General features: G+C 39.1%; 1 protein-coding gene across 1 annotated transcript; it reads left to right on the plus strand.

Moving 5' to 3' along the window:
- Positions 1 to 4,407: 4,407 nt before the first annotated feature.
- On the plus strand, positions 4,408 to 14,089 carry LOC140187258 (putative cleavage and polyadenylation specificity factor subunit 4-like protein). The gene is made up of 5 exons (XM_072242391.1): positions 4,408 to 4,510; positions 5,740 to 5,790; positions 9,115 to 9,267; positions 9,926 to 10,021; positions 13,992 to 14,089. Exons 1-5 carry the CDS (start codon positions 4,408 to 4,410, stop codon positions 14,087 to 14,089), a joined length of 501 nt encoding a protein of 166 aa, XP_072098492.1.
- The last annotated feature ends 263 nt before the right edge of the window (positions 14,090 to 14,352 follow it).

The following is a 14,352-nucleotide window of genomic DNA, read 5'->3' on the forward strand; positions in this document are numbered from 1 at the left end:
TAGCCCCAATTCAGGGGTGCCATGATAGCGTGGCAATTGTCATGACTCTATTATTGCTCAGGGCAGCAAAGCTCAGAGTTCAATCCCATCATCCGCTAATAAGATTGTACATTCTTTCCTCAAGCGTGTGGATTTCTTCCAGTGTTTCAGATTCCACCCGCAGTCCAAAGAAGGACTAGTTAGTAGGTTAACTGGCCATTAAAATTGTCTGTGATGAGGCTGGGGTTAACTACAATGGTTGTTGGGCGGTGTGGCATTTTGGGCCAGAAGGGCCTGTTGGGTAAATAAAATAAATAAATAATAGATTTCCAAGTGCTCAGCTCACCACAGCAGCTGGGGATTTAAATAAATCTCAACTCGTCTTAATATTATTACAGAGGCAGTTTAACAGCAAGGATACAGCACCAAACCCTCAAGCTCCCAGGCCTCTGGCAGAGGACCCAAGATTGAGGGAAAAATATACATACGCACCACCCATAAGGGAAGAGAGAAAAAATATATACACATATACATACACATACAAAAAATAATTAAAAATAATAAATTTCGCTACATTCTATAATGAACATGATATTGCAACAATCAAGTCTGGATCTTCTATGGAAATTTCCAATCCGTTTGACCAAGCTGTGCTGTACAACCTTTCCTTCAGAACAGTTTGTACAGTTTAATCAGGCAGCATGGAATGCCTTTATGATATTATGGAAAAAGATGACAGATCCAACAGGTAGTTCCCCAAGTAGAGTGTCGAAGTCATTTTGCAGACTGGCTCAGTGGAAGAACCTTCAGCTGAGTAGCAATAGCCTGTCTAGCTGGTGCTGAAAAGGGCTTTGCCCATCAGATCCTACAGATGCAGGCAGAGTCTCACACCACCCCCCATGGCCCGCAGTTCATCAGTGGTGCGAATGAGACTGTCAGCAATCTCCTTTTCTAATGTGCATTGGGTCAAGGGGTCCAGAAAAGGTGCAAGAGTGTCTGTTGAACATTGCCCCAAGTAACAACATGGCAGAGGACTCCATCCTCTTTGGCGTGCTCTAAGAGAGAGACACAGTGAGACAAATATTGACTGCTGATGAAAGGCAGTTAATTTGGTGGAAGATGCCTTCTGTCTCCACAAAACTTGCTGATCTTCTCCAGGGCTGTCTATGACAAAATCTGGTAAACTTGCATATTGGAAGGTCAAGCTCAGGTGCTGAGGGGTTAACTGAAGCTAGGTGCAACCACTGAAATCGCTGTGATTGGAAAGGCCAGTTTGGAGATGCCGGACAGGACTGTTGGATGTTCCTCTTGCAGGATGTGGGAAGACAGGGAGACCTCCAATGTCCCCGACACCTGCAAGAAATTCATCCAGCTGCAGCTTCTGAAGACTTTGTCAAATGTGTTCAGGAAAGTTTCATTAATCAGTACATAGGAGCCCCAATTAGAGAGTGCGATACTAAATTTCCTGTTAGGGAATGAGACAGGACAGGAGGCAGAGGTTTGTGTAGGGGAACATGTGGCATGTGGTGATCACAATGCCTTTATTTTCAAGATAATTATGGAAAAGGATACATCTGAGGAGGAGCTTAGGAGGAGACAGTGGCTCCTAATGGCTACTCCTTTGCTTGCATCTTCAGAAACAGCTTTATTTCCATCTTTAACATCTCTATTTTTCCCTTTCAGGATTCTTTTGAAGATCCTGACCTGGAGTTACACATTAACCTCAGTTGTTTGCGAGAATGGGGTCTGCTCTCAGGGTTTCACAACTGGCTGTTATTCGATGTGCCAAGGGCACGGCCTAAGAGCTCAGCTCACCTTCACAGGGCTGAGATCTCGTGGCTCTGGAGCCGGGCGGATCAAAGGTCGGCGTCACGGCAGATCGGTGTGTCGTGGGAATTGGAAGATCTATGGCTGTGTGCTCAGAGCTCGGAAAAAGCGATGCAACAGGCTTTTAACATGGTAAACCAGCAAGTTGTTTGTTATGTCTCCCCTCTCACTGTGAAATGGAAACATCTCTTTCTCCCTTAAGGACAGAGAGAGATAGAGGTATGCTGAATACCAGGTGAACAAGTAGTCTTTGGGGTACTGCAAGTCTGTGTCTTTGTTATTGCTTTGCTCATGCTTGGGTGCTCGGTGGTGGGTGCCGATGCTTTTATTTTTGCTGGTGAGGGGAGGGGGGATTGTTGCTTGCTGCCACTTGCGCACAGGAGGGAAGGGAGCCAGGGGGCGGGGGCTCGGGAGGACTTTGGGTTTCTAAGACTTAACTGTCATTCATTCTCTCAGAGCACCCCTCTGTTTTCATGAATGGTTGCAAAGAAAAAGCATTTCAGGATGTATATTGCATACATTTCTCTAACATTAGATGTACCTTTGAAACCTTTGATCCTCAATCCTGAATTGGAGAAAAGACAATTTTGATGGTATCAAAAAGGATATGGCAAGTGTGGATTGGGACAGGCTGTTTGCTGGCACAGGTGTATTTGGTAAGTGGGAGGCCCTCAAAAGTAATTTTATTTTAAAAAAGGAGTGGAGTTGTTTGTTCCTGTCAGAATGAAAGACAAGGATAACTAGAGATACAGAGGCCCTGGCTAAGAACAAAGAGGTGCATAGCAGGCATAGGCAGGGAGGAACAAGTGAAGTACTTGAGTAATACAAGGAATGAAAGGGCACTTAAGGAAGAAATCAGCAGTGCTAACAGAAGGCATGAGTTTGCCCTAGCAGACAAGGTGAAGGAGAATCCTAAGGGATTCTATAGATATATCTAAGAGCTAAAGGATTGCAAGGGACAAAGTTGATCCTCTGGAAGATGAGAGTGGTAACCTACACAGGGAGTTGAAAGTGATGGGAGAGATCTTAAAAACGATTTTTACATCTGTATTTACTCAGTAAACAGACAGAGCCAATGGACGAGAGGCAAAACTGCAAAGCTGTGAACCCTATGGAGGTGGTTGCTGTCTGAAGGAAAATTAGGGTGGATAAATCCCCAGGTCCTGACAAGGTTTTCCCTTGGACCCTGTGGGAGGGGAAGTGCAGACATTGCAGGGGCCTTAGCAGTGATGGCTAAAACATCCTTTGCCACGGATGAGTTGTCAGAGGATTTAAGTATAGCTTGTGTTGTTCTGTTGTTTAAGAAAGGCTCTAAGAATAAGCCAGAAAATTATGGGCCGGTGAAGCTGACGTCAGCAGTGGAAAAGTTATTGGAAGCTATACTAAGAGATTGGATAAACAAGTATTTAGATAGACAGGGGCTAATTAGGGATAGTCATCATGGCTTTGTACATAGTAGGTTATGGTCAAACCAATCTTGAGTTTTTCAAGGAAGATACCAGTGAAGTTGATAAAGGCAAGGTAGTGGATGCTATCTACATGGGATTCAGAAAGGCCTTTGTAAAGGTCCTGCATGGGAGGTTGGTCAAGAAGGTTCAGAATGTACTCCTCCCTCCCCCAATGTCATGATGATTATATGATTCATTCTATTAACTTAAAGTATGGTAATGAGTCATTGGGATAATGGGCAGTTAAAATTCAAACATTACTTTGAACAAACCAAGTGGGGAAGCCAATAATAAAATCCAAGGGCTATATCCACAGTATGAATCTACCAACCAGCATTTTAATTAACCTAAGAAATTTAATTTGAACATTTCAGGTTGATGTCAAATAAATAGTGTCTACAGAGATTGGAAATAGTGAACAAATAAATTCAGACTACACACATTTAATTTCAGAAGCAAAGTGGTTTAGATGTTGGAAGTATGAAGCAAAATTAGCACAGACTACAAACGCTCAGAACTACACAGAGAAAATCAGTTGCCATTTCAGGTCAGTGACTAAAGGTCTTTATATGTGCTGCCAAATCTACTGAACTCAATGGACAGATACAAGCATTCTACTTCATTCTTACCAATGTTTGATCCACTCTTTAGGATTCTTCTTCTAGACTGTCCTGTAAACATCAGCTCCACAAGTTCTACACTACCAACTATACTTCATACAACTATGATAAAATTACAAGAACACATTGACACAAATATTAGAACTATTCACTTCTGCTTTGCAGAGATAAAAATTTAAATATTCTTTGGCAGCCTCTTGTTACAGCAATTATTTTTCCCACAAAACTCAAGAAACAAACTTCAACACCCCCTCATACAAAAACACCTCTCACAGAAGAACTAATTAAGTATCAGTAACTATTAAATCAGGGCATGTGACCACAACAAACCTGCAAGTAATTCAGTTAAACTGGTACTCAGCTGATGTGTATTTGTACTTTAATCTGTGACATTAGAAAAAATCATTTTAAAGCATATTTTTTAAAGTCCCAACATTCCTTGGTCACTGGTGTGGTTATAAAGTTTGCCAAGCAGTATGGTTGTTTTCTTCACCTAACTGAAAAAAAGAATTTGTTTTTTTTTCAACTGAAAAATGCAGGAATTGATAGCTGGCTTGCAAACAATGAGGTTTGATTTTGAGAATATTCTGGAGCAACAAAGAGGGATTCTGGATTTGCCATTTTCAGGCATGGACAGTAAGGGCCAAATTACAGTGCAGAGCTAAAACTGGTTAAAATTAAGTACATCTTTCAATGATTCATTGTTATTTTAGGGATTTAAAAGGATTTTATTTACTCCAAAGTAATTGAATCCAAATGTACTGAAACTGATTTCATTTCCTAAGGTTCCTATTATCAACTTTGTTAATATTTAAACTTGCCCTGAAAACAATTAATTTTTTTGGAGTAGTTCAAGGAAATATTTCTCAAGCCTTATACTCTCACTGAAAATGATGCTGCAAATAATCCATTTGTCCCATTATTCATTTTTCACGCAATACTTTGAAGTATGAGTTTCAGATGTTTTCAATGGAAAATGATGTCATAATAACACCATAAAACTAAAGCCACAATGTTCCAATTGATATTGATGTGAGCCTTCTATTGGTTTTGTGTTTTGCTGTCAGCATTATTCCTTTTTTTTTGTAGTAACTGTCCTATTTTTATCTAATCCTAGCACCTGTAAATTGAGTCTTTTAATACTAATTTTTGATCCTGGGGTTTTATCATCTTGTAATAGTAATAGGTAATGTATACTGTTTAATCATTTGACTCATTTAGGTGCATATGCTTTTTTTTTTGACCTCCATTAGAAATAGAGATTGAACAGCTGAGCATTTGGTGGACTGGATAGATAAGCCTAAATCTAGATAACTAAACCCATCAAAACTTAACAAGTTCAATTTGCAAGAAATAAACCATAGAGGTCCACAGTATGTCAGGGCACAATTCAGTTCATCTGCCTTCCTAAACCATCTGTTTAGACCCCCTGAAATCTGCAATTGAATATCGTGATTTGTTCTTTATCAGACTCTTATACTTGGCTTGTGCTTTAGACTATAAAAATATTCATTTTCCTAATCGTAATGAGATGCATTTCAATCAAAGTAAATGGAACATCACTTCCATGCTTTCAAGTGCCCAGGGTGCAGTTATAACATTTTCATTATGCAATCAGATGGTTTATAATGACTTATTTACAGATCATTTCGTAGGTAAGATGCTGCATCTGTAATCCAGTGAATGGATTATGGCAGTGCGTATTGCTATTGGATACAGGGAATAATGGATAACTTGTGAAAAATCTATTAACTGTACAAAATAGTATATATAACTGAACAAACGAGCTTAATGTCTAACCAAGAGGCTGGATGATCCTAATAAGAGAGCAGGACCAAAGGTTGTGTGCTTTTTTTTTCCTGCAGAATCTGCTTCAGCAGTTTGTGAGTTTTTTATTAAAGGTGAATGCTTAAAAGGTAAGATACTGATCAATACCAAACCCCAGAACATGACTTGTTTATTTGCAAACAGAAATGTGTGATTTTTTTTTTAAGCATGGTAAAGTTTTGAAAGGAAACACTCCTTGCCTGAGGTGTGGTATGCTTTCTGGTATTGCCTTTAGCATATTACCTTGGGAAAGTAAGGTGAGTATTGGCCCATGTGATTTGAAGCTGCTTAATGCTATGCCTGGTGTAAAACTGAACTAGGTTTAATTTTTTAAGCAATTTTGCATATCATTAGCCATGTTATTTGCTTATTTTGAATACTTAACATCAGTAAGCAAAACCAAAAACAAAATTTTCGAGCTATGAAAAATAATACATGTAGTGTTTAAAGTTGGAGTTGGACCATGTTTGGATTCTAAATTTAATCTAATGGACTTGTTGTTATGATAAATAAGTTCAGTTCAAAACTTTATTTAAACATTGGCTGTAATTGCAAAACAGTTTGCATTTTCATTCAGTGTAATTAATACTACATTAGAGTCTTATGACATAGTCAAGATTTGAACTATCTTGGCTCTTATTTTTCTGATAATAACAATTCATTTTTCTAAATCGTACAGTTTTACTGCCCAACCCTGCTAAGTGATTGCTGGCATATTGCTGTACTGTTGCTGCTGAAGATTAGTAACTTTCCATAAGACATAGGAACAGAATTAGGCCACTTGGTCCATCATGCCTGCTCCATCATTTCATCATGGCTGATCCATTTTCCTTCCCACCCCTAAACTCCTGCCTTTCACCTATATCCCTTCATCCCATGATCAATCAAGAATCAACCTCCACAGCCTCCACTTTTCAATAAATAAATAAGTCTACACCTCAGCAATCAACTTGCACTCTGAAACTGTGTGTGTAGAGATATAATTAACATGAGCCTGTATGAACAAGCCCTGGCAACAATAATCGTTGTTGAATATGCAGATTGTTGATTTTGTTTGTTCTGAACATGCTGAGCTTGTGAGAACTGAAATTTCTTCTTTAATGTTTGCGCCCATTTGGAGGTTGTGTGTTGGACGCAGATGATTTTTGTTCCTTCACAACAGTTTGCTGTACATGCATTTAAAAAGTAGCTAGAGAGGTATTCAAAACCAACCTTAATGGCTAACATTACTGTGTAAGATGGCCAATTAACTATAATCAACAAATGGGGAATTCAAGCAACACACATCAGAGTTGCTGGTGAACGCAGCAGGCCAGGCAGTATTTCTAGGAAGAGGTACAGTCGACGTTTCGGGCCGAGACCCTTTGTCAGGACTAAATGAAAGAAGAGCTAGTAAGAGATTTGAAAGTGGGAGGGGGAAGGGGAGATCCGGAATGATAGGAGAAACTTCTTCAGTGTAGGCATCACCAGAAGAGGCTTCGCAGTAGTGAATTTAAAAACGCAAACACGAGGAAATCTGCAGATGCTGGAAATTCAAGCAACACACATCAAAGTTGCTGGTGAACACAGCAGGCCAGGCAGTATCTCTAGGAATTCGTTTTGTATGATTCACAGTATATATCATGGCCAATGGGTTTTGTGCTTGTGCAATGAGTTTTACTTTCAAATATCTTTTTCCTCAATTGACCAAAAGTTGGGCTGGTTCAATGAATGTCTCACCATGTTTGGGGAGGTTGATAGAGGACTCTGGTCTGATTTTTGTTTTATGTATTCAGAGATACAGCCCATCCGGCCCTTGAGCTACACCACCCAACAGGCCCCGATTTAACCCTGGCCCAATCACAGGACAATTTACAATGGCCAGTTAACCCACTAACCGGTCCCTCTTTGAACTGTGCAAGGAAACCAGAGAGGATGTACAGACTCCTTAGAGATGATGTCAGAATAGAATTGAATTCCTGGCACCTGACCTTTGGGAAGGAATACAGTTTAGAGAACTTTGATCTCCAGTACTATTGTCACATCATGAAGGGGCTGAGCCCGGTGTAACAACTCTAATGCCTCACAGGTGTATTGTTTGAGGAGGAAACATACAGTACGCAGCATTGAACATTGCAAAGTAATGTATTGAATTGATGCTACAATAAAAATAGACATATAAGCTTCTAAGATCAGGGCTTTCTACAGTGAGCATCTCAAGGCACTGGAAACATATCAATACTGTCTCCTGGGGTGGTATTAAAAGGCTTGGGGCCATTCATCAGAACTGTGTAACAGTGAAAAGAGTGCATAACCTCATACTAAATACTTGAGGCCAACCTAATCCCCATTTTCTGCCATCTACCACCTGTCACAACTACGGAAGAGATTGTAATCCCTAGATTGGCCTATGTAGTCACTTCAGAGCTCATTGAAGTAGTAGCAAGTTATCCTTAAACCCAAAAGGGAGGATGAATGCCTTATTATAAGAGCTTTGACCAAGCCTTATAATGATTACAGACGTTAATTCTTATTTCGACACATGGAATTTAATAGGCCAGGTAAACTGGATCTCCTGTCTTTTCTCAAACTTGTCCCCAAGCCCTATCGGTATCTCATTTCCCCTACCCACTCCCCACTTTTGTGGCCATGCAACAGCAGTCAATTGTGGTCTCAACTCACAGCCATCCTAATGGCAGAGCCAACTACTTAGTAACTAGGCCTTGGTTGCTGACTCTGAGATCCCACATCCAGTTCTTTGTTATGGCCTTAAAACATGCAGTTCCCAGTTAAGATCTTTTAATTATTTATGATTATTGGAGATATTTAAAGATGAATTTAAATAAATTTTTTAAATGTATTTTTAAATGCCATAAATTAAGAGCATAAAAGTAAATCATAGTTTGAGCTGAAATTGCAGATATTTATAATTTTAATCCAGGTTGGTGACCTCAATCAACTAAATGCTGTCATACAGCCTATATCGCAATTGCAGGTTTTAGTGCTGAGAAACTGGAGGCAAAGTCCATCCATCCCCTTGGCTCAGAAGATTTACTTCACCACTCAAGATCTGGTGGTGAGTCTAGTGGTTCGGTGGGAAGTCAGATGCACCAGCATCCACTCTCCAACCTGTCTTCGATTTCTGTGTTTCGATGCAACCTGGCACCTGAAGAAGAGGTTGCTAGCATTTTAGAACTGCCCGGTGGGGTGTGTTTTAACCCCATCCATTCGATGGGTTTGGAGTATTTTCTTCCATTTTTGCAGCAAGACCACAAATGAATGGCATTCCTATGACATCCCCTGTGTGATGGCCTCACAGCTGTCTTAATCAGGTTCCATTTCCTGTCATTTTCTGTCTGCACAGCTTCACAGAAGATCTGTAAAATTTAGTCATGCTTTGGTTGTCTATAATCCAGCCCTTTTGACTGTTACAGAACATTTGTGCCCCTTTCGTCATAGCTATGGTGAAAAGTCTGTTGTGTGCAAACATTGGCTCCGAGGCCTGTGCAAAAGAGGGGATCAGTGCGAATTTTTGCATGAATATGACATGACAAAAATGCCACGGTGCTACTTCTATACAAAATATGGTAAGGTCTATTATTAAACATATAAATGTAGATTTCTACAATTGGTACTTAAAGCCAGTTGTATTAGCTTAAGCTGTTTTAAATATCATGGTAGAAATGTTCATGTTAAGTCATGTAAAATGCTGGAGGAACTCTGCAGGTCAGGCAGCAGCATCTTGTGTGTGTTGCATTAGATTTACATTACCTGCAGACTTGTTTGTGTTTATATTAAATCATGTAGTTTTTCATTAGAGGCATTCTTAAGAGTCTCATTAGTTGTACTGGCAAAGTGGTTAGTACAGAACATTGCATTTTAAGTTAAAACAAAATCATCTGGATAAAGAATGAAATGTCGATGCCACCAAAATTGTTACTTCTCTTTAAAACTAAATAGCAATGTGCTTATTGAAGTGATTCATATCTAGGGTTAACATGTCTTCATTCTTCTAATATTTCTTGAGCTTGGCTAAAGTCAGGACCAAAATGTACTGGGAAATGAAGTCGTAATCCGTTCTCCATATCAACTGGATGAGATCTGATTTTTAAAAAGTCACTGATCTGCGATATTAATTCCATCCATCGATGCTGTCTTAACTGCTGTGTATTTTCAGCATTTACTGTTGAATGTCAGTGTCTGACATCCACATTATTTTCCTTCCCTATCTTCATTGTTTTGCAGGGGAATGCAGTAAGAAAGAGTGCTCTTTCTTACACATTGATGCAGAAGTGAAAACTCAAGACTGCCCTTGGTATGAGCAGGGATTCTGTAAAAATGGTAATCACTTTGCCTTTCTTTGTAAGTGATACTACATTCCTTAACACGTTCTTTTTGCAAGAACCATAAGCTTGCAAAAATTATTTTCTTTTAAGAAAATGAACAAATACATGATGTAATCAGAATTTACTAGCAGATCAATCAGAGAGGGATTCATCTCCTTCTGTTCTGCTTTTGATCTCAATTCCAGAGATGCAACAAAATGAACCATTTTAGTTATTTTTGATTCTCAGTAAAACAAATTTGTAGAATTGGAATTTTTAACTAAATGATCTAACATTATCACCCTGGAGTTCAATTTCCATAAGAAGAAGGTTGTGATAAAATTGGTTACGAATACATGTAATAGAGTAACAATGATAACAGGACCGAGGAATAACATTATCACCTATTATTTGTTGAGAATTGATTAAGTCAAATCAGTATCTGCATAGTCAAATGACATTCATTTAAATATAACTATTCAATGCAGCAGGTCATTCTGACTTTTTACAAGAGCTATTCACAATTAATGTTGTGAGACTGTTCCTACTGACTACTTCATGGGTTAGCTTCATGGAAAGTTTTTTTTTTTGACACTGCGCACGTTGAAAACCAGTCATCAGTTAGTTTCCTAATCCAACACGGATAAAAGTCAGAGTAATTGAAATTTGAAATCACGCCACTAATCATTCCATATCAGGTCATATCCAAGCTACTATACATTTGCATGATATCTTTCAGTGGAGTATTATGGTGCTGAGACTCCCTAAAGCTTGGGTTGGGGATTTACCTCATAGACCCTGAACCAGGTTAAACTTGCTGCGAGATCAGAGCCAATTTATTTCAATGGATGCTTTAATACCAAGAAGATGGAAAGAAAGAATAAGTTGCCACTTTAATTGCTTGTTTGCAGCCAGGTTTTTTAAGTATTCCAGTTGTCTTTGGTGATGAAATATTTGAAGTTTAAATATCTTAAGCTTTTAAATATTTTCAGCAATGTTGGGAAAAACTTCCATGTCTTTGATAAAAGGCAAAGCTGGAGGTGGGAATTCTGAATTCATCAAAGGTTCCTTCTGTAGTTTGAGACCAAACAAATCATACTCAACCCTCCCACACTGAAGGTCCTTGTAGATGGGTTCAGGACTCTCGTGGCTGGCAAACTTGGCCTTTCAGATCCAATGGGAAGTGTGAAGCAATAAGGAATTGGGTTTTGAGCCACAGTCAGCAAAACATGAATCATAATACTGTATCTGTTGGAAAAGTTTCACAAGGCATTTCTGATTACTACTTTTTCTTTGCATTTGCATCACTGAATTTTTTTACTCTGAACATCTTTATTATTATTTGGTCTATCTGTCAAATGCAAGAAACTGTCAAAGGCAATATGGAAGTGAGACTAGGAATCTAAAATACTGAACATGGTGATTTAGGAGAGAAGAGTTCAGATCCTTGCTAATTCAGACTGCAGTGAATTTGAAGTGCTACTGTGCCAGCACATATACTGGAGTGTATCACTGGCCTTTCCTTGTGTATTACTATCACTCATTTACTTAATACTACTTAATATAAATTCCTTGATATCATCATTAGCTTCATTAGGATTCTGAGTACACATTGGGTACACAGTACCTATAAAATGTATTCGCCCTTCCCCCCCCCCCTTGGAATTTTTCATGTTTTATTGTTTTACAACATTGAATCTCAGTGGACGTAATTTGGCTTTTTGACACCGATCAACAGAAAAAAAAAGACACTTTCATGTCAAAGTGAAAACAGATATCTACAAAACACAAATAGAAAACACAAAATAATTGATTGCACAAGTATTCGCCCCCCCCCTTTAATATGACACACCAAATCATCACTAGTGCAGCCAATTGGTTTTAGAAGTCACATAGTTAGTTAAATGGAGATCATCATGTACAGTCAAGGTGTTTCAATTGATTGTAGTAAAAATAAACCAGCACCTGGAAGGTCCAACTGGTGGTGAGTCAGTATTCTGGCAAAAACTACACCAAGACGACAAAAGAACACCCCAAGCAACTCCACGTAAAGGTTATTGAAAAGCACCTCAGGGGTTGGATACAAGAAAACTTCTAAGTCACTGAATATCCCTTAAAGTACAGTTAAGTCAATCATCAATAAATGGAAAGAATACAGCACAGCTGTAAATCTGCCTAGAGCAGGCTTTCCTCAAAAACTGAGTGATTGTGCAAGAAGGGGGCTAGTGAGGGAGGACCAAGAGACCTGTGACAATACTGCAGGAGTTACAAGCTTCAGTGACCGAGATAGGAGAGACTGCACATACAATAACTGTTGCCCAGGTGCTTCACCAGTCCAGCTTTATGGGAGAATGGCAAAGAGAAAGCCACTGTTGGGAAATAAATCTCACATGACATCTCAGCTAGAGTTTGCCAGAAGGCAAGTGGGAGACTCTGAAGTCAGCTGGAAGAAGGTTCTGTGGTCTGATGAAACCAACATTGAGCTTTTGGCCATCAGACTAAACACTACACATCGTCAAACACACACCATCCCTACCATGAAGCATGGTGGTGGCTGCATCATGTTGTGGGGATGCTTCACTGCAGCAGGCCCTGGAAGGCTTGTGAAGGTAGAGGGTAAAATGAATGCAGCAAATTACAGGGAATCCCTGGAGGAAAACCTGATGCAGTCTGCAAGAGAACTGCATCTTGGGAGAAATTTGTTTTCCAGCAAGACAATGACCCCCAAGAATGCAGCCAAAGCTACATAGAACTGGCTTAGAAACAGCAAAGTCAATGTTCTGGAGTGGCCAAGTCAGAGTCCAGACCTCAATCCAATTGAGAATTTGTGGCTGAACTTGAAAAGGGCTGTTCACTCATGATCCCCATGCAATCTGACAGCTTGAGCAGTTTTGTAAAGAAAAATGGGAAAAAATTGCAGTGTCCAGATATGCAAAGCTGATAGAGACCTATCCACACAGACTCAAGGCTGTAATTGCTGCCAAAGATGCATGCATTAAATACTGACTTGGAGCAGGTGAATACTTATGTAATCAATTATTTTGTGTTTTTGTGTGTAATTAATTTAGATCACTTTGTCGAGATCCATTTTTACTTTGACAGGAAAGTGTATTTTTCTGTTGATCAGTGTCCAAAAAACCAAATTAAATCCACTGTGATTCAATGTTGTAAAACAAAACATGAAATCTTCCAAGGGGGGGCGAATACCTTTTGTAGGCACTGTACTTCTTTGAGTCTGCACTAAGTATGGGCTGCAATCCTCTGCAATTGATTGCTTCTGCAAATAGGTGCCAGGTGATTGACCAACAGCTATAAAAATGGGCTGCCTTAATTGGCAGACAGAGCTGCAGGTTTCTCTAACATCAGCAAAGTGCCCTCCTGCATTTTGCAGTCATGTGATTCCTGAATTTCCTGCTTCTTTCCTGAGATTAGTTTCCTGAAGTGGTTCTTCCACAGCCAGAGCTGATGTCCTTTTTGCTTTGCCCATTAGTTTTACACCTGCTCTTTATCATTCATTGTGAATGTGAATTAAAAAAAATAACAAATTTAATTAGCTCCTTTTGTATTTTAATTGATTCCCATTGCATTACTGTATATGAATTTTGTTGCACTCAGTGATTGTTCTGGTTTCCTGGTTGTAAATTCTCTGAGAAACAAGGAGAATTTCTATCAGTCAGAGTTGAATGGTTGAACTACATAGCTCCTGGACTAACCTTGAACAGGACAGGTATTTTGTCTTCGTTTCAGTAAATAGCTTGTCATCTGTATATCAACGAGTTTATTCAATACCCATTGCAGTAAAGCAAGAGATGACGTGTGCATATTCAGATATGGGCTTAATTAAATGTGTTTCTCTTTAAAATGATAAATGGGAATTGACAAACGGGAACTTTGTCAATTGATGCATGTGTTAAATTTAAATTTTACAAAAGTAATGAGAACTCACAATAAATCCATATCTTTCTACATTTTGTTCTCTGTGACAGGCCCTCTGTGCAAAAATAAACACACCAGGAAGGTAATATGTGTTAATTATCTCGCTGGGTTTTGCCCTGAAGGAACTGAATGCAAATTTTCACAGTAGGTATTACACAGTTGTACTGAATAGTGTTCTGTTTGATTTGTTGAAACATCAAATTGTATGATTGTCTTTACTACAAATGGTGCGGAGTACAGGAGTTAGGAAGTTTGAGATTAGGCGGCGCTTTGTTAGACTTTTCTCTGGAGTATCTGTGCAATGTTCATCTTTGTCCAAGATATTCTTGCCTTTGAATCAGTGATAGATCCCCTATATTTATTTCTGCATAGAGAAAAGAGTGAATAAAATTGACCTAAATTCACCAGATA

This window comes from Mobula birostris, chromosome 24 (assembly GCF_030028105.1).
Source record: "Mobula birostris isolate sMobBir1 chromosome 24, sMobBir1.hap1, whole genome shotgun sequence".
Lineage (NCBI taxonomy): Eukaryota > Metazoa > Chordata > Chondrichthyes > Myliobatiformes > Myliobatidae > Mobula > Mobula birostris.